General features: G+C 42.1%; 2 protein-coding genes across 5 annotated transcripts; one reads left to right on the top strand and one right to left on the bottom strand.

The window, feature by feature from the left end:
- The first annotated feature begins 6944 nt into the window (after positions 1-6944).
- Positions 6945-11074, top strand: LOC137878799 (trypsin I-P1-like). Of its 2 annotated transcripts, XM_068719225.1 has the most exons (6): positions 6945-7170; positions 9036-9213; positions 9432-9620; positions 9905-9963; positions 10201-10346; positions 10476-11074. In XM_068719225.1, exons 1-6 carry the CDS (start codon positions 7128-7130, stop codon positions 10626-10628), a joined length of 768 nt encoding a protein of 255 aa, XP_068575326.1. In that variant the 5' UTR covers positions 6945-7127; the 3' UTR covers positions 10629-11074. The 2 variants fall into 2 exon arrangements, with proteins under 2 accessions (XP_068575326.1, XP_068575327.1); XM_068719226.1 differs by lacking the exon at positions 9432-9620.
- Positions 11075-16812: 5738 nt separating this feature from the next.
- LOC137878797 (GTP-binding protein 1-like) lies at positions 16813-24250 on the bottom strand. Of its 3 annotated transcripts, none has more exons than XM_068719220.1 (15): positions 24168-24250; positions 23691-23884; positions 23037-23148; positions 21978-22158; positions 21272-21455; positions 20667-20831; positions 20388-20511; positions 19987-20101; positions 19659-19803; positions 19152-19334; positions 18909-19044; positions 18553-18731; positions 18329-18478; positions 17519-17569; positions 16813-16965 (listed from the first exon to the last, which is right to left on the bottom strand). In XM_068719220.1, the coding sequence occupies exons 2-15, from the start codon at positions 23880-23882 to the stop codon at positions 16852-16854; spliced, it is 2031 nt and encodes a 676-aa protein (XP_068575321.1). In that variant the 5' UTR covers positions 23883-23884; positions 24168-24250; the 3' UTR covers positions 16813-16851. The 3 variants fall into 3 exon arrangements, with proteins under 3 accessions (XP_068575321.1, XP_068575322.1, XP_068575324.1); XM_068719223.1 differs by having other exon boundaries at positions 16833-16965; positions 17519-17565; XM_068719221.1 differs by lacking the exon at positions 17519-17569.
- Positions 24251-25111: the final 861 nt, after the last annotated feature.

Below are 25111 nucleotides of genomic sequence, written 5' to 3' on the forward strand. Positions count from 1 at the left end.
AATGGAAATAAGTAAATAGAAATATTTCAAAACTGTATTAAGTTCAGTATAGTAGTAGTATAGCATGCTTTTTCCAATATGTCTTGTCTTCCTTTAAAGTGTGTTTCTTCTTCTCATATATTTTTATCCGTGGATTCATCATCTGACCTCATATCTACAACGTATACTTTCTTATCCATGTTTTACAGTTACATGGTGTCCAATGCTCTCTATTTTCTAACTCACTCTCCATCTCGTTGTCTCCCTCCTCCAGCACATGTTTTGAATCAATCCACCATTCCCTCTGCCTATTTTGTTTTGTTTTCTGCCAGCCTTTCTCTCCGTCTGTCTCTCAGTCTGTTTGTTCTCCCTCTCTGTGCAGTAGATCACAGTTGGCTTGCACCACTTCCATTCCTGTTGCTCTCCTCCGGCAGATTGCCGTGTTTGTCGTACGAAACCCTTATTGCGCGCTGTTTCTTGAGAGCCAGAAATCAGTGCATTGGCTGAATTGAACCTCGATAAGATGGAGTCAAGTGAAGTGCGGTGTAAGACACTGAAAAGACAATGGCTGACATCGGAGCTTGGAGGAATCCACTGGAACTGAGAAGTCCAAGACAGGATTTGGGCAGCGGCTAACTTGTAGTTCCCACAGTGAGGCACAGAACACCAGTAATGCATCTTGGACTGTTCCCATGTGTGCTGTGTATGTATGGAACTAGTTATAGCTAACGTTATTTCACAATCCAACTAGCTAGTACTCAAAATAGCAATCCTGTCATGGACGTATCTATTCCATAGACAGCACTTGCATCTAACTATAATGTCTGTGTGTCCTGTGCATGGCTCAAGTTATCGGATTAACTTCACACTTGGTGGGTGTATTACTGGGAATCCACGGGAGTGCAGTAGAAAATTTGGTGCAATTTGGAGACGTTGAATATGAATAAACTTTGAATAAACAAGCGACAGCGGAGGCTGGGGCTACGTTTCACTTTTACTGCTGCATGCTCGATATCCGTTATGTTACAACCAAACGCTTCTTCACTTTCATGGGGTCAACGAGCGATGAGCAAAACCAGTCTTTATTCTTAACATTAAACAGATTCAGAAAGTGATATCGTACTCCATTCATATCGCCACTGGCAGGCAGCAACTGTCTACTATGATGGCAGACAGTTTCCCGGTATGTGAGGAGGTTACCGCCTTAATTAGTGATCTAACTGGTCTAGTGCCTTTATTAGGAAGTGGAAAGTGCCCAGGTAACAAAAATTGGATTTCTGTGCCTGTGCTCTTAAGTACGTTCATCGCAAACAAATCTCAAAAGACTTTACTGAGTCAAATGACCTATGATTTATGTGTAACAGAGAAGTGAACATCATCAACATGAAGCGCGGTTGACAACAGCTAAAGTGTGATGTCCCCGGAGCTACGTGACGATGGCTCAGAGCACACCGATCAATGCCAAGCTGAGAGACTTGGTCAGTGTGAGTGATTGTTTGCACCCCTCGACCGCCACAGGGGACAGAAAACGAATGCGTTCTCCAAAATACCCTGTGTGGAGATAAGAATGCTTAATATGGTTACATAGGTACACTTGTCTAGATGAGGGTTAGGTCTTTAGGTTGACACAATGAAAGAAGAAAGCATAAAAACAGGCAGACTACTCAACACAGTAGAAACACATTCAATAAGAGGTCGAGGCAGTAACAGGAATGGAGAAAATAGGAAACATGTTGATCAATGCAGTCTCTCCAGATTGCTGCAGTCCATTGGGAAGGACCAAAGAAGCCCGACTGAACATGAATATTGGATGAACAAAGACGCCGTGGGACGAGACTTCTTTCTGAATTTTAACAAACAGCAGCAGAGCGGATGCTGTGACAATGTCCCACTTTGATTGTGAGGAGGAATCGGGCTGTACCTGTCTCAAGACTAAGGGTCTAATTCCACATCTTCTTCTTCTTCCTGCCTTCTGCTGCCTGTTGGTTTTCTTTTAGGATATGTAGGTAACAAAATAAGTATGGCACATGTGTCCCCATTGTGGGTTTGATACTGTTGTAATAAAAGAAAGCAAACACTGCTAAGTCAAATATAATGAGACACCAATCAATCACTAACTTTAAATTTGGATATGATCATGATCTTGGTTTGGATTTAGTTTGTTTCCTGTTTTATTTTGAAGTTCCCTGCCTCTTGTGCCCCGTGTTTGTTTGACTTCCTGTCTTTGTGGTCTTCCCTCCTGTTTTTCTTTGATTTTTCAGTTACTACAGTTGTACTCCATAAGCTTCCATTGGTGACGTTCCACCGGTAAAATGTAACTCTACTGACATAAACTTGGGTATCCCTGTCATATGGAATGTGGAAACCTTTGTACTCCACAACCTCATTCAAAAGCATGAGCGTTCAGGCTGGCACTGAACGGTGCAAGTTGCTTTATAACTAATTGGATTCCTTCTTGTACAAAGAGCCACCAGTTGAGCAGGAAACACACTGCCTAGACTAATTAAAGGAGTTGGCCTCCTATCAGAACAAGCTCATGTCAAAATAAAGATAAGCTCTTTTGGTCATGCGCTAAAAGCTATTTAATGGGTTTTATTTCCCATTAACTTGCCACAATTACTGACATTTAACGGTGAGTAAACTAGACACATGGTGTCACTTCTGTTTTCTGTACTTATTCAGTGATGTGGAATGGTGGAGTTCTTCTTAACTGTAGGATCTCTATCTGCCATTCCTCAGTATCTTTATTAATGTACAATTCATTATTTCACTGTCTTTAGAGGATATTAATGTCTTTGTATGGGACAGTATTGTTTAAAAGTGCAACGCAAATGATATGGTGTTAACAAATATACTTGCAGCACTTCTGGTTTAGACGAAAGGAACTTCCTCTTTGTTTTGTGTTCTTATAATAAAGACTTCTTGCTACATGATGATTATGTACGTATGGCTTGAAAAGTAGCACTAACATAAGATCCCTTATAAATAGTGATTTGATTTTGTAACTATGCACCATTTCCTCTAAAATCCCATCTGAAATTAGACAAATTGTCTCATGAATGTGATTTGTAGTTGGGTCGTGAATGAGATTTTGAAGGGCTTTAATTTTGAAATGCTACATCAGAATGTCCTGGTTCTCTCTGAGTGACACCTTGAGGTGGTCTGCTATCAACAAATAGCTGATAACAAAATTCTTATGTATACATTTTTTATAACTTTTTTTAAATACATATAAGTAAAGTTATAACTTATTACACTCCCTAACTTGCCCAACACTCTGACTAAATGAAATTATTGAAAACTATTGAATGAAATAGGAAACATTTAAATGTAACATTTAAGTTTTCAGTAATAAAAACATTGCATGTGATGAAGGATTAACTCTCTTATCTAGAAAACAAACTCACAATGGGTCAGGTACACAACTGAGAAGTGTCTGTCATTGTCAGGCATTGCTTCTGCTTCACTTTACTCCTCCAACTGATCTGAACTCAGCTGCCAGCACATTAATGGGCAACAGAAGAAGAAACACTGGCTTCCTATACATTTTGAGATAGATTTAAAAATGTCATTGCAAACTTTTAAAAGTGGGACTGTCCCCAGAATACATCATAGATCTGTTATTACACCCTACGAGAGGTGTAATAACAGCACGTCTGAGGCATGAACTCAGTTTAAAACACACTATTTACATGAAGACTGTCTGACAGCATAGAAAATGGTTCAAGTGAGCAGCAGTAGTCGATCACTCACCGGCCCACAGCAGAAGAAGGAGAAGTTTTAATATAGCTCTATGAAAATGCTAAATGTGTGTGTTGTTGTAGTAGTAGTAGTAGTAGTAGTAGTAGTAGCAGTAGTAGTAGTCGTAGTAGTAGTAGTAGTTGTAGTAGTTTTAATAGTGTTTGTTTAAAACTTAATTATTTCTGTTAATGTCCCTTTTTATGTGTGTAGTTTGATTAATTTACAGTAAACTATTATTGTGTGTGCGTCTGTGAGCATAGAGAGCTGTGAGAACAGCCCCGCCCACACACACACACACACACACACACACACACACACACACACACACACACACACACACACACACACAGAGTTCTGAGAGTCAGATTGAGGCTCTTTCAGCTTTAATTGATCTCTAACGATGCTGCTGTGATATCATCACTAAAGACTATGTGTTTATGTTTTTTAGATGTCTTTGTTAAACGTGGTCGCTGGCTATAATGTGTTTTCTGTCTTCAGCGCTCAGAGTATTTTCATATGTAACTATGTCCACTGAAGATTAGACACCAGCTTTTTATATCACTTACTTAGTAAAATATTTCCTCGTGCCGTTGGCTTATCGAAACAGAGGAGCTCAGGTGAGGCAACAATCGTCTGTCAATTCACACAGTTTTTATGGTTTGATAGTACGTCATATTTTAATAAACGACTCTTTAGCACACGACTCTTGTCTCTGTCTCATTGTTACTTTACACAAGGATCTTTGTTTTCATTTGAAAATCAGTGATCATCCAACAGAAACTTTAAGTATTCTGTATATTTAGCTTGTATATTACTGGATATTGTTCTTACCTATATCTCCAGGTCATGAGTCAGATATTGATCTGTATTGATATGTTTGATCACCCCAACATTAATAATGTTAAACTTTTTTTATTAATTTATTGTAAGATAAAAAAACAGAACAAGAAGATGACGAGAGCAGTGAGTACAGGCCAGTATAAACATTTAGTCAGCCAATGAGAGAACAGAGTGATGTTCATTTCCTGAAAAATAGCATGAATATAATAATAGGAATAATCATGTATGCTTTTTATTTTATACTATTAATAACATAACATATTTTTGTTTTTGTTGACAATGATCCTAATAAGCTACAGTCATAATAATAATAATTATAAAGTCAGGGGGAGCTCCAGAACAGGTCAGCAGGATCAGTCCAGCAGGGTTCAATTTTGACATTAAACGTTATTTATTCATGTATTCTATTCATTTAGACTCTTGTGTCTCCCTCTCTCTCTCTCTCTCTCTCTCTCTCTCTCTCTCTCTCTCTCTCTCTCTCTCTCTCTCTCTCTCTCTCTCTCTCTCTGTGTGTGTGTGTGTGTGTGTGTGTGTGTGTGTGTGTGTGTGTGTGTGTGTGTGTGTGTGTGTGTGTGTGTGTGTGTGTGTGTTGGTGTGGGCGTGGCTTCTCCATTCACTCTCCTGATTGCTGTGAAGCTGTTTCACCTGCTCTGAGCCGCACACCTGCAGAACATCAACTCATCAGCTCTGCAGCATTTCTAGCCCGGCTCCTCACACATCCAGGACCAGGTCTTAGTCTCAGCTGCCCTGGTAGTGACTCGCTTCAGGCCTCTGTAGTGGTTGTGTTTTCTGAGAACTGATCCTTGTGTTGTTGTGGAGCCTGACATTAAGCGTTCTTGTCCCCTGTGCCTCAGGATCCTAAATGAAACCTTCTCACCTTCTCTTAACCTCTTGACAGTGTCCAGCGTTTGGGTCAGCCTAACTCCACTGTGACATGCTGACGTAAAAGAATCCAGTATTTCACCAGAAAAAAAGTACTCGGTCAACAAAAGACAAACAGATACTGCAACTGAATATGAATCTATGTTTTCTAAAACCAACTACTACTACTACTACTACTACTACTACTGCTTATTAACTAGTGCTAGTTGTACTTTGATACTGCAATGTGTGTGTGAGACAGAGAGAGAGACTTTCCTCTTGGCAAATGTGCTGTAGATATGATCAAACATATCAATACAGATCAATACCTGACTCATGACCTGGAGATATAGGTAAGAACAATATCCAGTAATATACAAGCTAAATATACAGAATACTTAAAGTTTCTGTTGGATGATCACCGATTTTCAAATGAAAACAAAGATCCTTGTGTAAAGTAACAATGAGACAGAGACAAGAGTCGTGTGCTAAAGAGTCGTTTATTAAAATATGACGTACTATCAAACCATAAAAACTGTGTGAATTGACAGACGATTGTTGCCTCACCTGAGCTCCTCTGTTTCGATAAGCCAACGGCACGAGGAAATATTTTACTAAGTAAGTGATATAAAAAGCTGGTGTCTAATCTTCAGTGGACATAGTTACATATGAAAATACTCTGAGCGCTGAAGACAGAAAACACATTATAGCCAGCGACCACGTTTAACAAAGACATCTAAAAAACATAAACACATAGTCTTTAGTGATGATATCACAGCAGCATCGTTAGAGATCAATTAAAGCTGAAAGAGCCTCAATCTGACTCTCAGAACTCTGTGTGTGTGTGTGTATGTGTGTGTGTGTATGTGTGTGTGTGTGTGTGTGTGTGTGTGTGTGTGTGTGTGTGTAAGAGGGGGGGGGGGGCTGTTCTCACAGCTCTCTATGCTCACAGACACACAAATGAATAGTTTACTGTAAATTCAGTAAAACTTAATTTAAATTTCTAATGTAATAAATAATGGTAATTAACAGAAATAATTCAGTATTACACAAACACCACTACTACTACTACTACTAATAATATTAATAATAATAATAATAATAATAATAGTACTTCTACCCACACACACATAAAATAAAATGAATAAAAATAGTTTTTAGTAAGATTTTAATTTGTAGTATGATACAAATGGAAATTAAAAGAAATAATTCAGTTTTAAACAAACACTATTAAAACTATTACGACTACATATTCTTCTACTACTACTACTACTACACACACACACACACACACACACACACACACACACACACACACACACACACACACACACACACACACTGAACATATTCATAGAGCTATATTAAAGGTAAACAGTCACATTTTCCTCTCATTCAACATGTCGACTTAAAGCCAACTTGAACTCGTTTCTTCATTATGAACTTAAAGATATCTGAGTTCTTCTACGTGAATACACAATGAAGTCAGCTTCATGTTGGTCTCATCTTTCTTCTCTTTCTAGATCAGAGTCTTTTTCCTCCATACTCGATAGTGATCACACGTTTGCATAGCGTAGACCTTCGTAGCCAATGGGGTTGTGTTGATAAGCCTTCATGAGGTGATTGGTGGCTGGAAGGCCAACAGCACAGAGTGAACACATTTAAAAGGCTCCAGTGTTACACCAGGAGGGCAGTCATTGAAAGAGATGGGTGGCATGACGCGTCTTCTCCTTCTTCTGCTGTGGGCCGGTGAGTGATCGACTACTGCTGCTCACTTGAACCATTCTCTATGCTGTCAGACAGTCTTCATGGAAATAATGTGTTTTAAACTGAGTTCATGCCTCAGACGTGCTGTTATTACACTGTAATAACAGATCTATGGTGCATTCTGGGGACAGTCCCACTTTTAAAAGTTTATAATAACATTTTTAAATCTATTTCAATAGGAAGCCAGTGTTACATCTTACTCATCAGTCTAAAAGAAACGCTGTGAGTTCAGCATCAAACCTCGTGTTTAACTCTCCAATGTTTACTCTAGTTTAGTTGAGTTTGAAATCACTTCTATTGTTTGCCACCAAACATTTCTTTGTCAAAGCGGATGGTTTGGACGGTGATGAACGTCACTTGTCCAAAGCTCAGTCATGTTTTTTAGTGCTATGCCTTTAATAACCGGGAGGCTGCACCTTCAACGTGACGACTTCTTCTTCTCTCTGCTCTACTTCTTCGTCCTCTCATGTTGGACTGAAGACATGTTTAAAACTCAATTTCTGGCCACATCTTACACATCACACCTTTAAGGACACTGCATATCCAACAGTGTGCCGCTGCTCATAGCAACAGCCTGTGGATGTGGTAGTAGGCCTTCTTCTAGTCCACATGTAGACTAGATGGGTGGACTCCCATCACCTCTCAATGGTGAACAGTTGGTCCACTGTTCCACTCTACCAGGATGGAGTCAGCATCGCTCCTCCTGAATCTGAGGTTCAACAATCGGCCTTCTTTCTAACAAGCTGCTGGAAGCTTTCACAAGGAGGCCGATACCCAGACTGATTTCTAAACAAAATCAATTAAGCGGCACTTTAGTGAGTTACTTGCTGCCTTCATTCAGCTTGACACTGTGTCAGAGAGATTGTGATGAAGCTTTTTCACGAAATACATATGAACCTTGTGACTGCTGGAATATGTTTGTAATGCTTGCTCTGAGCAGATTGCATTAAACTAGATCCCCTCAGCTCAGCCCTCCGTTTCCAAGTGTGTCTGATAACTTCAGTGACGTTCAGGTAGAGAGAGTTATCTTTAAGATTGTGTTGTTCAGCAATACTCGGCTCTTCTTCACAATCAAATTATTGATTTTAAAAACCAATAAATTCAGAACAAAATTAAAATGTATTTTTTAATTGTAACTACATTTTGTTTCTAGAGCAAAGTCACTATATAAAGTCATTAATATTTCACTGGAGACAAATCTAACATGTCTATAAAATAAACACATTTCTGAGTGAAGTTCATGAAGAATGAAGAACACAGACCAGATCAGATCGTATCATCCATTCCTGTTGTCCTCTGTCCTCCTCTGTCCTCCTGTCTCAGCAGAGAAGTTAACCAGGTCATGCTCGTTGAACATGCACACACACTGTGTGTGTGTGTGTGTGTGTGTGTGTGTGTGTGTGTGTGTGTGTGTGAAAACATTCAAAAGTACTGATGGAAAGCAGCAGTAACGTCAGGACTTATCAATACTCTGATCTTTCACATTGTAGCACTGGTTCCTGTTCAATACCAGTTTCAGTAACCACCCCTACCTTCAGATGATGTGAAGTTTGTCCGTTCTGGGCTGCTGTAGAAACAACATGGCTGACTCTGTGAAGAGGACCGGCTCCTAGAGAACGGCTTAATGGCTTTTTTCTAAGCTATCAAAAACATAACGGTTCTTAGTTTCAGCTCGTTATACACTAACGGAAAATAGTTATGCATAATATATTCCATTTTCTGCCAGTAATCCCCCTAAATGTTACACCCTGTTTAATACATAGTTCCTTCATATTTAACTGTTGTTGTCTACTGAGTACCAACAACCACTGTTCTAGCTCACAGTGATGGAGGACTTTGTGTTTCAGGTGTCACAGTGGGCAGGGTGGTGGATCTGCAGAAGAGAATCATCGGAGGTCGAGATTGTACCAATACGGAGCGTGGGTACCATGTGTTTTTAAAAATTAACGGTGAGCCCTTCTGTAGCGGCTCTCTGATCAGTAAGGACTGGATTCTGACTGCAGCTCACTGCTGGGAACCAGAAGAGTGAGAAAATGACAACTTTACTTTAAAACTCGTCACCACATGTTTCTCCTTCATAAAGTCAATCTGAAAGCAGCAGTCAGTAGTGATCTGATTGAAAACTATAGCATTCACTTTGTGGAGAAAGCATTGATCATGTTCATGTTCAGAAACTAATATTACACTACGATGCATCTATAGTAGTTCACTGATGTTTCTCTGTATCTTTTACTTATTTGTAGGAATATAAAAGCAGTTTTTGGTAGAGACCCAAATTCAAAAAATGAAGTGGCGATCAGTGACCATAAGATCTTTGAGGACAAAGATGCTCAGGGCAAGAACAGGTCCCATGACATCATGCTGCTGAAGCTAACTAAACCCGCTACGATTAAACATGTACCACTTCCTGACTGTAAACATCAACCCAAAAAGTGAGTAGTGATCTTTGCTCCTTTAATCTGTCTGACAGTTCAACTCAAAAAGATGAATTGCTCTGATATCTTTACAGAGAGGAGCTAAACCACAGAGTTTTGTTTTCATCTACCCTGGAAATAGAATAAGAAATGCTTCTAGAACGTGAACAAAAGAATCAACATGGGCAGGACTGTGGCAAGAGAGAGTGTTGTTAAAGAAGAACATCTAAATGTAAAGTTGTTTGTTTCTGGAATTAGAAAACTGCTATAAAAAAGTTTTTGTTCTTCTTCTTGTATTTCAGAGATGATGAAGTTCAGATTGCAGGTTATAAGTCATCTGCTCTTCCTGGTCATTATAATGGTGAGATGTATCTTGTTTATTTTACAATTTATGTTGTTAAACAATAATCTATTTTTTTAATTACAGTTAGTGTCGTTATTTAGATTGTGTGTTTGGTAACACTGCTGACTATATTTACATTCAACACATTTATTTTGTCTCAGAAGTGTGTTGCTTTTTTATTATAGTCATATATTTACGTAATAAAACATGAATCTGCATCTTCAGTTAGAGCTCACTTTTTCTATTTCCATCTAGACGACAGCCTTATAGATTTCTCAAAGCCTCTCCAATGTGCAAAGTCCAAGGTTGTCGACTGTGGTGTGTTCTGTCCGCCGAAGAACAGCACATATGTGTATCCACACCTACTCTGTTTCCAAGACGCTACAGTGGATATCTCTTCAGTGAGTTGGCATGACTTCTAACTATCTTTTCTTCTAGTCATTACAATCTTTTACTAATTCATTATAAATGAGTATTTCAGTAATTGATACAAAAATCTGTTACTCTAAATATATATGTTTCTCTCACAGGGTGACTCTGGTGGAGGACTGGTGTACCATGGCATGATTTATGGTGTCAATGTATTATCTGCAAACGCTACCTGTCGTGGATCAGCTAAATCGATGGACGTCTGTGAAAAAAGTTACCTGACTTGGATCAAAACCACTGCTGGTATCCCCTGACCCAGACATGGATGAGTACGCTGTGCTCTACTGTGAAATGTTCTGTCATTTAACAGACATTTCTCAAGCATTAAGAAAACTGTTGAGTTACTCTGAATTTGTAATTGATACATATTTACTATTGATTAAATGTTAGTGAAGCCCTTTAAGACAAACAATAACTGTTATTCTATGACTTTATTCTTCACATGGTAGTGTCTGAGTTATAACTCTTAGTTTACACTTTGTTGGTGTCAAACCCTTATGATAAAAAATAATAATCAAAATATATAAAAACACATCTGTAGATGTTAACATGTGTTATTTTACAGTCATTGTATTGAAAAACAACAAAGTGCCAAATGTGATAGTCTGCTATTCTTTCAACAACACTGATAACTATGATAATCCATATGACTCTTCTTGTACAATGTTGTCACTTATAATAAAATGAAGATGACTCACAATCGTTTGTTGTTCTTTTTGTTTTCAGTGTCTCAGAAAAAATACACAAACAGATTTCTGTGACGTTTAAAGCTCCACTAATCAATATCTCTAAAGCTACAATAAGATGTATTTTGGCCATGTGGGGCCAGTGTGTTCTTATAATAACAGTGATTATAGCTGCTCTACTTACTACCTTATTATTGGTGGGGAAAGGGCAGGAAAAGAAGGGATGCTTTTGTTTTTATTAATCAGTTTTAGATTTTATTTTTGTATTAATTTCTGGTAAATCAGGGGAGGGTCTTTTACTCTTTCTTGCCAGAGTTTTATATTTAACTTGAAGCCCTCCATGTGAAATGTTAGTTGTGAAGAAGCATCAAACTGTTAGATCAAAGTGATCTTTTTATGTGCCATGGATCATAAAGGTTTTGAATTGTGTCATATCCAGAAGACAACAATAACGTCCCTGTTTGACACAGGCCAAGGTTAAACCATCTTGTGGCCGTAAGCTTGTTCAGTTTAAAACAAGCGTAAAGACATTAAAGCACAAGTGAGATCACCTCCACTGTGCTGCTGTTTAAGAACAGTCATTGAAACATTAAAAAGCAGTGTAAGAAATAAAATACAGTAAAATGCAGAAATGCAGGAAATGGATTCATATCCTTGAATGTGGTTCAGTTAAAGGCAGCAGCAAACAGAGACGTCTTCAGTCTGGATGTAGAGGAGCTGAGGGTCTCAGCAGACCTGCAGTCTGAAGGTGTCTGTCTCGCTCTCACTGAACAGGATGTTCCCTTACTAACCCGATAGTTAGGTCAACCTTTCTCCTCTGCTGTCTGTCATTTGATCAGGTCAGAGTGAGTTCAATCAAAGTTCACTTATTCCATTAGCTTTAACATAACAGTCAACATTACAAGCGCGTATGATTATATTTTGATAAATGATAGGATATCACACATTAAAGCAATTTAATAATTGAACCGTCCTGAATGTCCTGGTTTTCTCTGAGTGACACCTTGAGGTGGTCTGCTATCAACCTGAGGTAAAATGATTTTGTAACTATGCACCATTTCCTCTAAAATCTCATCTGAAATTAGACAAATTGTCTCATGAATGAGATTTTGAATAGCTTTAATTTTGAAATGCTACATCAGAATGTCCTGGTTCTCTCTGAGTGACACCTTGGGGTGGTCTGCTATTAAAACTATTAAAATAATCGACAGATTCATATTTTGGGAAAAAATATTTTAAAAAATTGTCTAATCAACCTGCAGTACCTCCGCGGACCCCCTAGGGGCCGTGGACCCCTTGTTGAAGACCTCTGCTTTAGTATGTCTGTAAGTACAGTGTGCCAAAAACTGTCATTAAAAAAGTTAGATTATATTACGGTTTAAAATGTCATAATATAGTATGTCATACCAATGTTTTATATCATAAAAGTCATGGTATTGTATGTCGAACAAAATTGCAGTATATTATGCCAAAAAAGGTCATGAAATAGTCATAGTATAGTATGTTGAAAAAAGTGATAGTATAGCAATGTTGTGAAAAAATAGTCAACGTTTAGTACTTCAAAAAATGTAATTGAAAACGTCATATACATACCGATATAAGTACATGATCACTGTGTCTTAGTTTACCGGCAGTCACTTTGCTCTTGATGGAGCAAATTGTGGAATTACACAATTAAGTAAATTCAGGAAGTACAATAATAAGCACAATTTTAATTAATAAGTAATAGCCTTAATTACTTAATTAATTAAGTAATGATGTCAAGAAAAATCCTTAATTATAAAAAATAAGCAAAATCCTAAATAACTTTCTTATGAAATAAGAAAAGCCTTCATTTTAAACAAATGAAGTAAAATCATGAAGTACAACAATGAGCTAAAAATTCTTCATCATTATTCAATATAAAACTAGAGTTTAATCTGTGATCTGTCTTCACTCTGGTATTAAACTCCAGTCAGTCCGATCGGCCGCAGCGTCCAATCACATAACAGATGAACAGTGAGGGGGCGTGTCGGCCGTTAAAACACTTCCTGGATCGAGGAGCGAGGAAATGACAAATAAGAGACTTGGGACGTACCCATAGTATGTCAAATAATGTCATATGAAGTTGGAAAAATGTAAAGTATAGTATGAAAAATCATAGTATAGTGTGTAATAGAAATTCATAATATATGTTCCAAAATGTAATAAAAATATTGTATAGTCGATAAGAGGTACTTTTCAAAAAAGTCATAAAGTCATTGTATACGTCATAAAATTGTGAGTCCTAAAAAGTCACAAAACGTCATTAAATAGTCACGTATTTCTTAATAGATTAACTCTGGACACCAAAGCTGCTGACTTCTCAGTCGGCGCTTGACAAAACGTGAGCGCGTGACGCTGGCTCGCATCACAATGAATGCATCTTTGCCCTTTTGAGAATCTCCACTAAAGCAATAATAAAGTCCCTTCATATCACGCTCGAGAGGAAACAATGACTCGGCACATTTTGCCAGCGACTCGGCCCATTCAGTCCTTGCTGACTCGGCGATGAGGCCCCTCGCTGACCGTCTGTAAGGCGGTGTTTGTTTATTCCCATAGCTCCCTTTTTGTGTATTCACCTTCACTGCTTTTTCCTCTCCCTTAACAGAAGCACAGGGACGCGGTGCCGGGGGTATATGTTTTTTCTTCTTCTTTTTAATACTTTCATAAACTGTTAAAAAGAGTGCAACCTAGAATTGCCGCCACCTCGCATTCATCGAGTCGTTCATTGGTCCCCGGGGGCTCCGCATCGCAGACCATTTCCATTTTCATTTTCGCCGAACGCCGTCTGCGAAAATGAGCCGAACACCCGAGATTCACAGAGGGAGACTTTGATTGAAACGTTAGCGAAGCAATCAGTTGTTACAGACAACCGCATTAAAGCCAAAGGGTGTTTGAAAACAATTATGACTGGAAGCGTGACTCTTTCTGAACTATTGAACGGGTTTGATTGAAAGCCCTTTTGCGTCGACGGTGCGCCGTCGTTATCGAGAGTCCCGAGGCCGTAAAATTGTTTGTTTGTGTGAGTGAGCGTCGATGTGAAAGCGATTTGAAATCTCACTCCACAGCCTCCTGTTGGTGATTATAGACTCCACTAATAATAATGCTGAAGTATTGAACCCACACATCTCCCGTTGATCAAGTCGATTGAGTTTGAGTTTGTTGCTTCTCAAAGAATCGACTTGCTCGTCATAAATCACGGTTTAGGTCTTAGATACTCGTCACAGCTCCTGACCCAGGAGGAGCCTCGAGGACCTCCGTCCAGCCGGCTCTGGATCACTGGCCGTTCCCAGAAGAGCTCCGGCTTTAGACGACGCTTACTACTTATAAACCCGAGCTAAAGAACTCCCCGTTTCCCTTTGTTTTTCATTTCATTTCTTTTATTGTTGTATTTAGGTGTGCTTTTGTAATCAGTTTTTGCTTGCTGTCATTGTTTTTTTTTAATCATGTTTTCTGTGTAACCAGTAAAGGACTGTGGGTATGAAATGCACATGTGAATAAATATATTTGCCTTGTAAACAAGTCCTGTTGGACTCGATTTGAAAATCATGTTTAACGTCTCAAATATATATATAAAAAAAAAAAGTAGAATCCACGTGTCACTTTTCTATAACATCTTTATTTAAAAGGATTTACAACACAAACTGGCACCACTTTAAATTTAAATGGCATATTATTCTCATCCTTAGTTCCTCTGCACAACGTTGTATTTTTTTGTACATAAAAAAACAAAACATGTCTCTTCAAAAGAAGAAAAAAGGTCCAATAATCTGGCAGTTCAGTGTGTTTGTGATCTTTTTATAAAACGGGAAATTCAGAACAGCATGAACTCATAATGTGAGAGGGGACTTTCAACATTCTTGAAACTGTAAATCCCAAAAACCTTCAAACATTTAGATAAAACCAGAGCAAAAAAAAAATGGTGGCAACTCATTGACTTTTAGTTCAGTTGGATGTGGTCAATGGTGTTTTAGCTTATTAGAGACCATCTAAGATGACTTGCATTGTTAACTTATACACTGCGTGTCCACCACGGCTGCTGTGTTTAGACCACAGAAATAGAATAGACTACTGGGGGCGTAGAGTGTTCAGCTAGCTGGCTAGCTAGCTAGAGATTGTCACTTCAGAGGACAAGCTAACTGGCTGGCTAGCTAGCTAGCTAGCTTGTCCTCTGAAGTGAGGCAGGACCGTTAAGACTCCAGCCCGCTTTTCGGTCTCATCTTCTGTGACCGGTGTAGCATCACAGCGTGGCGAAATGAGCAAGCAAGCTAGCTTACTAGCCAGCTGTACGCTAGCTAGCTTGGCAATTCCACGACGCATTCATGCTACACCGGCTGCAGAACATGAGCGGTACAAAGTTGTCACTCATCTGGCGATAGTGTGCATTCCTACGCTGTGACTGAAGCATTAAGTTGTTAAATTCTACTCATTTATTCTCTTGTAACGTTACTCCACTGCTTGTTTTAGTCGTTACTGCAAAAACCCGACCAAGCCGACCTGCCTTAAGACAGTTTAGTTCATGTAACAGTTAGCGCGCTACAACGGTGCACATAAAAATGGCCGCCGCTCTGACCATCCTGCTGTTGATTTGTGTCCGTTCTGCTCCGCTTCTTTTTCCACGTTTTAGACCCTCAACATCACGCCGTTATCTGTCAAAATGGCTGCTGACGGACTACTGGAGTCGAAACTGAATCATATAAAACATCTGTAAATGATCGATATAGTTCTTCCTGTGTCTGACCCACGTTTAGCGCAGCCCCTTGAAGCCGTACAATACCGCGTTTGCAGCCACAGTCTGATTTATGTCGGAGTAGGAAGAGATAACGAGCACTCGAGTCACAGCTGCATCACTTTATAATGAATTAAATATGTTCTCACTTGGCTTTGTGACATTTAAGGTGTGTTACACCACCGCTGGATGCATTTGTGCATGAGCTTGTCAGCTTCTGGATCGTTAGTGGTCCGACGGGGTCGAGATGTTTCCTGGTACGCTAACTGGGCCATCTCTACACATGAAATTACTGTTGGGCTTCTCTCTCCGCTGCACGAACACGGGCTCCAAAGAGAAGAACTGACCTTTCTACGGCAGCAGGATTAAACGGAGGCCATGTGAGATCAGGTGGATGAAGACAGCGTTTTGCTCTTCATGTTTTCAGAACACTTTAGCCGCCGCAAAACAGAACGGTAGAGCAACCCGGCTTTAAAACTACAAACGAGCGTCTAAACAAACGCGATTTGTTAAACGTTTTCGCTTCATGTTGCGGACATGAATGCGCCTCATGTTGCCATCGGTTACTACCTTTCAATTCAGTCGGGCTTTCTGCCGAACAGAACTTCTTCATGCGAGTAACGCGGCAGTACGTAAAACTCTGAGAAGGACGCACTGATGGAAGTGAGGTGGAGGTGAAGAATGAGGAAAAGAAGACGAGCAGCAGGCTATATGATGTCACAAGTTCAGGCAGGGAACGTGACCGATGCCTCTGCTGGCCGGGGGGGGGGGGATTAATGCTATGAAAGCAGTTCTGATGAACTACAAACAAGATGAACGTTTGTAGTCTAATAGTGAAAAGGTGCTAATTTCAGAACTGCAAGAAACTCAAAAAAACCTACACAAATAAAGATTTAAATTAACTGAACGTTGAAAGTCGAGCACTTTCTGGAAGCAAATCGTTGAATTATCATTTTATATTAAAGAAACGTGAGCATTCAGTCTTTGCACACATTCCCCCCCCCCCCCCCCCCCCCCCCCCCTTTAAAAGAGATGACGTGTTCAGGCGGTTCCTGCCGCTCCAGCAGGCACCGCCGTGGAGATCGTTGCCGCGTTCAGACCTTTCCCTCGATGCCGCTGACCGCCTCGCCGGCGTCCTCCGCCTCCCGACTTGAGCTGAAACACAAAAGACGGGAACCTTTTAAGAAGCAGTACTTTCTAGAACGTGTGTGTGTGTGTGTGTGTGTGTGTGTGTGTGTGTGTGTGTGTGTGTGTGTGTGTGTGTGTGTGTGTCACAAAGGCCTTAAATACCGGATCTACGAGGATCTGACGTCTGATGATCTTTTAAAATGTCGAGAAATCTAAAATAAATTGAGACTTTTATTCACAGCAACATAAAACAGATATTAGTGTTTTTAAACACACTGGTATCCAATCGACACTCACGGTCATGTTAACGTTGTCGGGGAGGAAACATGGAATCGGATCTCTCAGGAGAACCCGAAATGAGTCACAAAAACAACCTCACATCCAAATACTGTACGGCATTTTACTGTTTTCCACCAGAATGAGCCTTTTCCTCTTTAGTGGTTATGATCAGGGCTGATGTTGACTAAAGAGGTTAAATAGATTGAAGTGGAAAATAATAATATACGATTTGACGCCTCTCAGAACATCAGAAGGGATGCACAAGAGTCCTGAAGACGAGGACCCGTCAGGACGGCGTTACCTTGTTCTCTTTGTTGCCGTCTTTACACAGAGCCGCCTCCTCTGCCGCTGTCTGACGCAGCATGACAGGGAAGAGAGGGAAGAGCAGGAGAGACGGTAGAAGAGAAGCGTTAAAGTCACACACACAGAGAGACAGAGACAGAGAGAGAGACAGAGAGAGCAGGAAGGGAAGGATCGAGAGGGGAGGAAACGAGGAAGAGTGACGTTGGGGGAACAACTGTAAAGGGGAGATGACAGCAGGATCTGAACAGACGGATGAAGGTTAAGAACAGGAAGACAGTGAAGGAGAAGTGAACTGACACATGTAAAGAGTCAAATAAAGAGAGAGAGAGAAGACTGAGATAAAGAGAGAGAGAGAGAGAGAGATAGAGAGAGAAAAGACAGAGAGAAAAGAGAGAGACAGAGAGAGAGAGAGAGAAAAGACTGAGATAAAGAGAGAGAGAAAAGACAGAGATAAAGAGAGAGAAAAGACAGAGAGAGAGAAAAGAGAGAGAGACAGAAAGAGAGAGAGAGAAAGAGAGAGAAACGAGGAAGAGTGACGTTGGGGGAACAGTTTTAACTGTAAAGGGAGATGACAGCAGGATCTGAACAGACGGATGAAGGTTAAGAACAGGAAGACAGTGAAGGAGAAGTGAACTGACACATGTAAAGAGTCAGAAGCAGGATGAAGAGGAAACGAGCAGCATTTTAAATGACTTAACGTTCAAACAAAGCTCAGTTTGTGGCGGCGTTACGGAACGGTCTCGATGTTCCTCACTTGTGTTGACCTACAGCGATGCCACACGGCGTGACGCACCATGGAGGTACTCACCGGGAGCTGTGCCGCGCTGCTGGGACTCGGCGGCCGCGCCGTGGATCCGGCCTCCTCGTTGGCTGCCGAGCCCTCTTTGAAGGTCTTCTTGCTGGCCAGCAGCTTGGCCTGCTGGGCCTTAGCTGCCTGCGTGTTCACCGCTTGGAGAAGCTGAAAAACCAAGTAAAGAGTAATGAAAGTAATGAAACACAGCGAGTCCTGATGACAGTGAGCAGCTCCGGTACCTTGGTGATGGTGCCCACGGCTTTGGTGCGTCCTTCCCTGAACACCAGTTTGTGGTCACAGTGCAGGTACTCGGGGGTCTTGATGAAGCGGAAGTGGACCGCGGCCTTGTCCCCCGTCCGCAGGCAGTCTTTGTTCATGGTCAGGATGGTGGCCGTCTGCCTGATGCTGCCACAGTGGACTGGTGTGACGGGGGGGAGAGAGAGAGAGAGAGAGAGAGAGAGAGAGAGAGAGAGAGAGAGAGAGAGAGAGAGAGAGAGAGAGAGAGAGAGAGAGAGAGAGAGAGAGAGAGAGGGTTCAGGGTGATCCGGAGGCACATAGGAGCTATGTAGAGTGGTGTCAGAGAGTGAGGACTAACCCATGGCCTGGTATCTTGGGGATATCGTGGTGGGGTGGTGGAGCACCAAGATCTCGGCCTCAAACTCCCAGGTGGCCTGTGGCATCAGCTTGGGGGAAACCATCACCATGCCTTTCCTTATGGACGAGCGTTTGATCTGAGACACGGAGAGACCAGTGAAGTGTGGGAGAGAGACGCAACACGACCTAAAACCCACTCGCTGGGTTCTGCGTACATTTAAAGCCAAGTGGTTCCCCCACTAACCTTTTTGAGGGCGAAGGACGCCGTCTGTCCCCCGCGGACCTCTTTGACGGGCATCCTCTTGCGGTGGATGGATTTGACTGCGATGGGGATGAAGGTGCCCAGCGGATCCGGGCCCAAGAGCAGCGTGTCGTTCAGTCGTATCATTCCACGTAACGTAGTCCCTGAAACTACTGTGCCCACCCCCTGTAGAGAGAAAACCACCAATCACACACAGAGAGAAAAGACTGAGAGAGAGAGAGAGAGAGAGAGAGAGAGACAGACAGACAGAGACAGACAGAGAGAGACAGAGAGAGAGAGAGAGAGAGAGAGACAGAGAGACAGAGAGAGAGAGAGAGACAGAGAGAGAGAGAGAGAGAGAGAGAGAGAGACAGACAGACAGAGACAGACAGAGAGAGACAGAGAGAGAGAGAGAGAGAGACAGAGAGAGAGAGAGAGACAGAGAGAGAGAGAGAGACAGAGACAGAGACAGAGAGAGAGAGAAACCATATGTGTGTTTCTACTCCGTACCGGCACTGAGTATGTGTCGTCTATTTGGAACTCGGCCGGCTCATCGTTGTTGAAGTTGGTCCTGGAGGAGAGGAGGTTGAGGAACATCTTCAGCAGATCCATGTTCTCCCCCGTCACATTGGAGATTTGAAAAATTGGACACATCCTGTAAGGAGGGAGGAGAGAGAGAGAGAGAGAGAGAGAGAGAGAGAGAGAGAGAGAGAGAGAGAGAGAGAGAGAGAGAGAGAGAGAGAGAGAGTCAGAGGCGAAGAGAAAAGTAACTACGACGACTAAAAAAGTGAATTTCTCTCCATCTTTGGATCTGTCCTCTTCTTCCTCCTCTTCTTACCTCTCAGAGCTGAAGTTGGAGGCTGTGACGATGACGTCATCCGTGTTCTGGACCAGCACGGGGATTTTCCTGCAGCCCGGTGACTTTAGTAACCTCTGCAACAGTTTCAGCGTCTCTGCAGACAAAAATGCACAGAACATTCATCACAAGAGCTGTTCATCGGAAAAAATTAAAATAAACGGCGGACACGACGAAATAATGGCTCTGACTTTGCTGTAACTGAGCTAAAGAAGCTAGAACATGAACCAGGACTTCTTGCCCCGCTTGTATGGACCCAGCAGTAGAGTTGACACGCTGAAGCGTCACACAATGCACCTTGAAAAGAGATCTAGACGGCTTCTCTTTGGGTTCTGACCCCGACAGGTGAGTGAGTGAAACAGCGGTTTTCTGTGTCTCTTTACCTTGCAGGATGTTGGCTGGACACATGTCTATCTTAGTGACCACAACGAACACGGGCACGTTCAGGGCCAGAGCCAGACCCAGGTGCTCTTTGGTCATGCCGACGATGCCGGCGTTACTGCCGACCTGAGACGAGAGGAGGAGGAGGAGGAGGAGGAGCAGGGACACAGAAGAGGGTTGTCTTTAATGATCTATTTTAAGCTCGGTTCCTCCTCGCCGTAGCGAGTACGAACAAGTAGTCCATGAAACAACGAGACGCGTCCCTCTGTCCCCTCTCTCACCATGAGCATGCAGAAGTCCGGCAGGTGTCCCGTCATGCCGAACACGGTGGTCTTGAGGTACTTCTCGTGGCCGGCCAGGTCGATGAAGGTGATGACTTTTGAGGACTTCTCGCAGATCTTGGTCCAGTCGAGGCCGCCGCCGTGGCTGTCCGGCTTGTTCACCACCTTGGAGGAGCAGACGCAGATGAACAGCAGATGATTCACACGAGGCGTGACAGGAAAGACAACCAGAGCAATAAAGATCTGAATATTTATAGATAGATATACATCTTTAACTTCTGATATCAAATCTGACTTTCTGCTGCTGATATTTAATAAATAGAACAGGAAGTCAATTTGGCCGTGAACCTTGATTGTCAAGTCCCTGTTTTCCCTCCAACACCATAAACATTTGCATATTGAGCTACAACACCTACATCTATGCTTCAGTCTCATGCAACTAAAACAAGCGTTGAACACTGAGGAATCAACAAGGCTAGGTCTTTAGTCTGTCTTTGATGTATGGTAATTAATCCAAAAGGTCTTAGGAGAGCAGCTGTCACTGTCTTCATTTAGCACTTGCCATCGCTCATGCTGTAAGTCCCGAGCGTTTGGCAGAAGCTCACCTGTCCCTCCTGGTCAAAACCCAGGATATCATTGCCCACACTGCTGGTCCTGCCACTCTCCATTTCATGTTTGTGTCTAAAGAGCTTCTGGCGAGCAAAGCCTCTGCCATTGTCCAGCTCACCGTGGGTCAAAACCCCCAGCAGCGTGCTCTTCCCCGCGTCCACGTTCCCTACCACCGCCACTCTGGAGACAACAGGGAGGAGAGTGTGAGGAGCGAGGCCTGAAGTGCATCACAGAACAGACACGTTGTTAGATCACACATCCTCTCTCTCTCTCTCTCTCTCTCTCTCTCTCTCTCTCTCTCTCTCTCTCTCTCTCTCTCTCTCTCTCTCTCTCTCTCTGCCTCGTTTTCAAGTGTCGGAGAACTACGGTGGCCTTCAGGTAAAGTAAAGAAACATGAAAGTCTCTCTGTAGATGGTTTGTCCGCTCTGGGCTACCGTAGAAATACGACGGTGTAAACACGGCGGACTCCGTGAAGAGAACCTGCTCCCTATGTAGACACAAAGGGCTCATTCACAGTTAAACAAAGCACAACGACTCTCAGCTCCAGGTGATTTATACACTAATAACAACAGTTATGAATATTATAATACACTTCTGCTAAGAGAGCCCGTGAAATGCTGCACACTGGAGCTTGTTTAAGGTCCGTCTCTGTGTGACTCACTGACGTTAGAAAAGACTCCATTACAGCCTCTGACTTTTTACCTGACTTCCAGGAAATCCTCCTCGCCCACACGCCGGCGGATGAGGTAGTCCCGAATCTTGCCGCCGGTGTCCGTCCTCTCTCTGAGGAAGATCAGGTCGGCCTCGATCTGTTCGCACAGCGAGCGCACCGTGGCGACCGACGCCTCCATGTCCTTCTCGTCCAGACCGTAGTCGCCCCCGTCTGAACAGAGAGGGAGGAGAGGCGAGGGCGAGGAGGGCAAAAGAGGAAGAGGAGAGAATGATTACGGAGTCAGGGCCGACGGAAAGCCCCACCCTGGGGATGTTTGTAACCTGCTAAATGGAAGGCCGCTGACCCGGGAGGACAAGATACCGTCGGAGGAAGAGTAAACAAACGGCTGGTTTGTGACAGAATGACTGGATCCGAACGCAGTCCAAGAAGAGCAGACGGTCAGCGGTTACCTCGCAGGAGGTTCTTAAAGTCAAACAGTGAAGGAACCCACGTCAGGCCCCAACTCGTTACACCAGCCGCCGCTGCTGAAGCAGCTCACTGCGGCGTCTCTCGACGTCAACAGCATTCCACTAACTGGACACGTAAACGGGCCGCGTCGGGCTGAACAAACAGAAACAACAGTCGGGTCAGTAGGCCAGACGGACGTGAACTAGTGAACTACTGAACTAGTGAACTACTGACAGTCCCCACGCTGACGGGGAGGAGGAGGGGGGGGGGCTGTGTTACTCCACACGGGTGACTTCTTATTAAACACACTGACAAACCCCTCCACCACTTTCATTCACAAAACACTGCTGCCCATCTTAGAACATCTGTTTTAGACATGGAATGCGATCATCTGTGATGTCAACAACAGCTGACGTTTAATCAGTACAGGTCTGATCGGGTTCTAGGATCGGGTTCTAGGATAACTTCACGTTCTCCGGTGAATCTACCACCGGGAGCTTTCAGCTTAGAACACAACGGATAAGCACAATAACTACAACTGCATGCGGTAAATGTAAACAATAAACTAAAGACGAGGATTGAATTACGTGCCGTTCGATGGAACCAGGTGTACGCTCACATGTAGTCCCCCCCCCCCTTACCTGAACCCATCCCGACCACATAGATGGTCTCTCCACAGCCCTCGTCTATCTGCTCCCTCAGGTGCCGGAGTAACGAATCGTACTGCTGCCCCGATGGACTCACTAGAACCAGCTGAAGAGAGAAGAGACAACAGAGAAAGACTTAGCAAGAGACAAGTCTCGTGTCTCCAACTAGTAAAGCACATAAAACACAGGCTGGCTTTTGATTCAAGGCCATGTGCAAAGTTTGCAGTACAGGAGATAAACGGCCGTATTTTACAGACTGGCTTTTATGTGGCGTCCTCGCTTTTCTGTTTTAAAAGGTGCTGTATATAAATAAAGTTATTAATGTTATTATTACTTTCTGACATTTTAGCACAAGCCAGTCCAAACTGTGCAGGAATGTCGTAATATTTATATATTAATATTATTTATATAAATGATGTAAATATTATATAAATATATTAATATACCATATTTAATTATATGTAATTGATAATATATAAATATATTTATATATTATTATTATGTATATATATTATGTAAATATTATATAAATGTATATAATATAATATATGTAATTAATCATATATAAATTATTATTATATTACCGCACAGCATTTCTCTATATTATATATTTGTTTTTAATAGAAACTAATTCACAGTGAGGCCCACCTTGTTGCTTAAGTCTAAATGATCCCCGGACTCGCAGTCTGCACCCTCGCCGTCTTCGGAGCCCTCCGCGCCGGATGGATCGTCGGCACATCCCCGGTCCGGTGCAAACATGCAAGCGGGCACTATGGACTCCGCCGCCGGTATTGCACCCGGGCATGATGCCGCTGGTTCTGTCGCCGTTAACGACGCCATTTCTATAGCGGGAGAAAACAAAAACAAAACAATAAATAAACACACGTATCTCATTCGTTAGGCTACGCTAGCTAGCCTTTAGCCATTAGCAAAGACACATAGACTTAAAGGGTTGTTTACCACAGCTAGCTAGCTAGCTTATGCTAACCAAACACAACCAAACACTCTTTGAATGAGGGGCACATTAAACACAATCAACCGCCATACGCCATACTACGTTTTCAAACGTTTCATCATGCGAATGCCGAGCTACATATTTAAATCCCGTATGAAAGGAAGACGTACCAGAAGTTGCTAACTAGCTGACAAAGCTAACTTTAGTTTTCTATTCTGGTTAGCTTCGGGTTTCTGGCCACTGACTGTACGACACGCCCACCATAGAGTAGAGACACGTGATTGGCTGACTACTCAAAGATAACGCCCACCGCGATGACGTGACCTACACGTCAGCGTGTTTGCTCCGTGAAATCCTGACCTACTTTCAGACACTGAAACCCGCACGACATATTCATAGTAAATAACTTGAAAATGAGGATTTCTGAATAAATGTAGGTTTGACTCACAAATGAAAATGAACAATGAATTAATTGATTGATCGCATCAAGTCAACCTGTACTGAAAAGGCAAGTTCATTTATTGCACATTTCAACAACAAGGCGATTCAAAGTGCTTCACATAAAACCATTAAAAGCATCAAAACATAAGGCAAAAGAAAAGAAATTTAAAAACAGGTAAGAACATTCATTGAAACACTAAAAAGCAGTGTAAGAAAATAAAATACAGTAGTAGTAAAATACAGGAAATGGACTAATATCCTTGAATGTGGTTCAATTAAAGGCAGCAGCAAACAGAAACGTCTTCAGTCTGGATTTAAAGGAGCTGAGGGTCTCAGCAGACCTTCGTTCCAGATATGTGGAGCAGAAGAACCGAACGCTGCTTCTCCATGTTTAGTTCTGACTCTGGGAACAGAACGTAGACCGGTCCCAGACCACCTGAGGGGTCGGGATGGTTCATAATCATAAGGTATCAGCAGATCAGAGATGTATTTTGGGCCTAAACCATTCAGTGCTTTATAAACCAACAGCAGGACTTTAAAGTCAGTTCCTTGTTGGACAGGAAGCCAGTGAAGACCTCAGAACTGGAAGTACCCGTCGAACAGAAGAGGAAATGCTTATTATACCTTAATAGTTTGATAAGTGCCATTTACATGTACATGTACAGCAAGTGAA

The sequence above is a fragment of the Cebidichthys violaceus genome, unplaced genomic scaffold (assembly GCF_023349555.1).
Source record: "Cebidichthys violaceus isolate CVI_PGR_0920_01 unplaced genomic scaffold, fCebVio1.0.p SCAF_232, whole genome shotgun sequence".
In the NCBI taxonomy this organism is placed as follows: Eukaryota; Metazoa; Chordata; class Actinopteri; order Perciformes; family Stichaeidae; genus Cebidichthys; species Cebidichthys violaceus.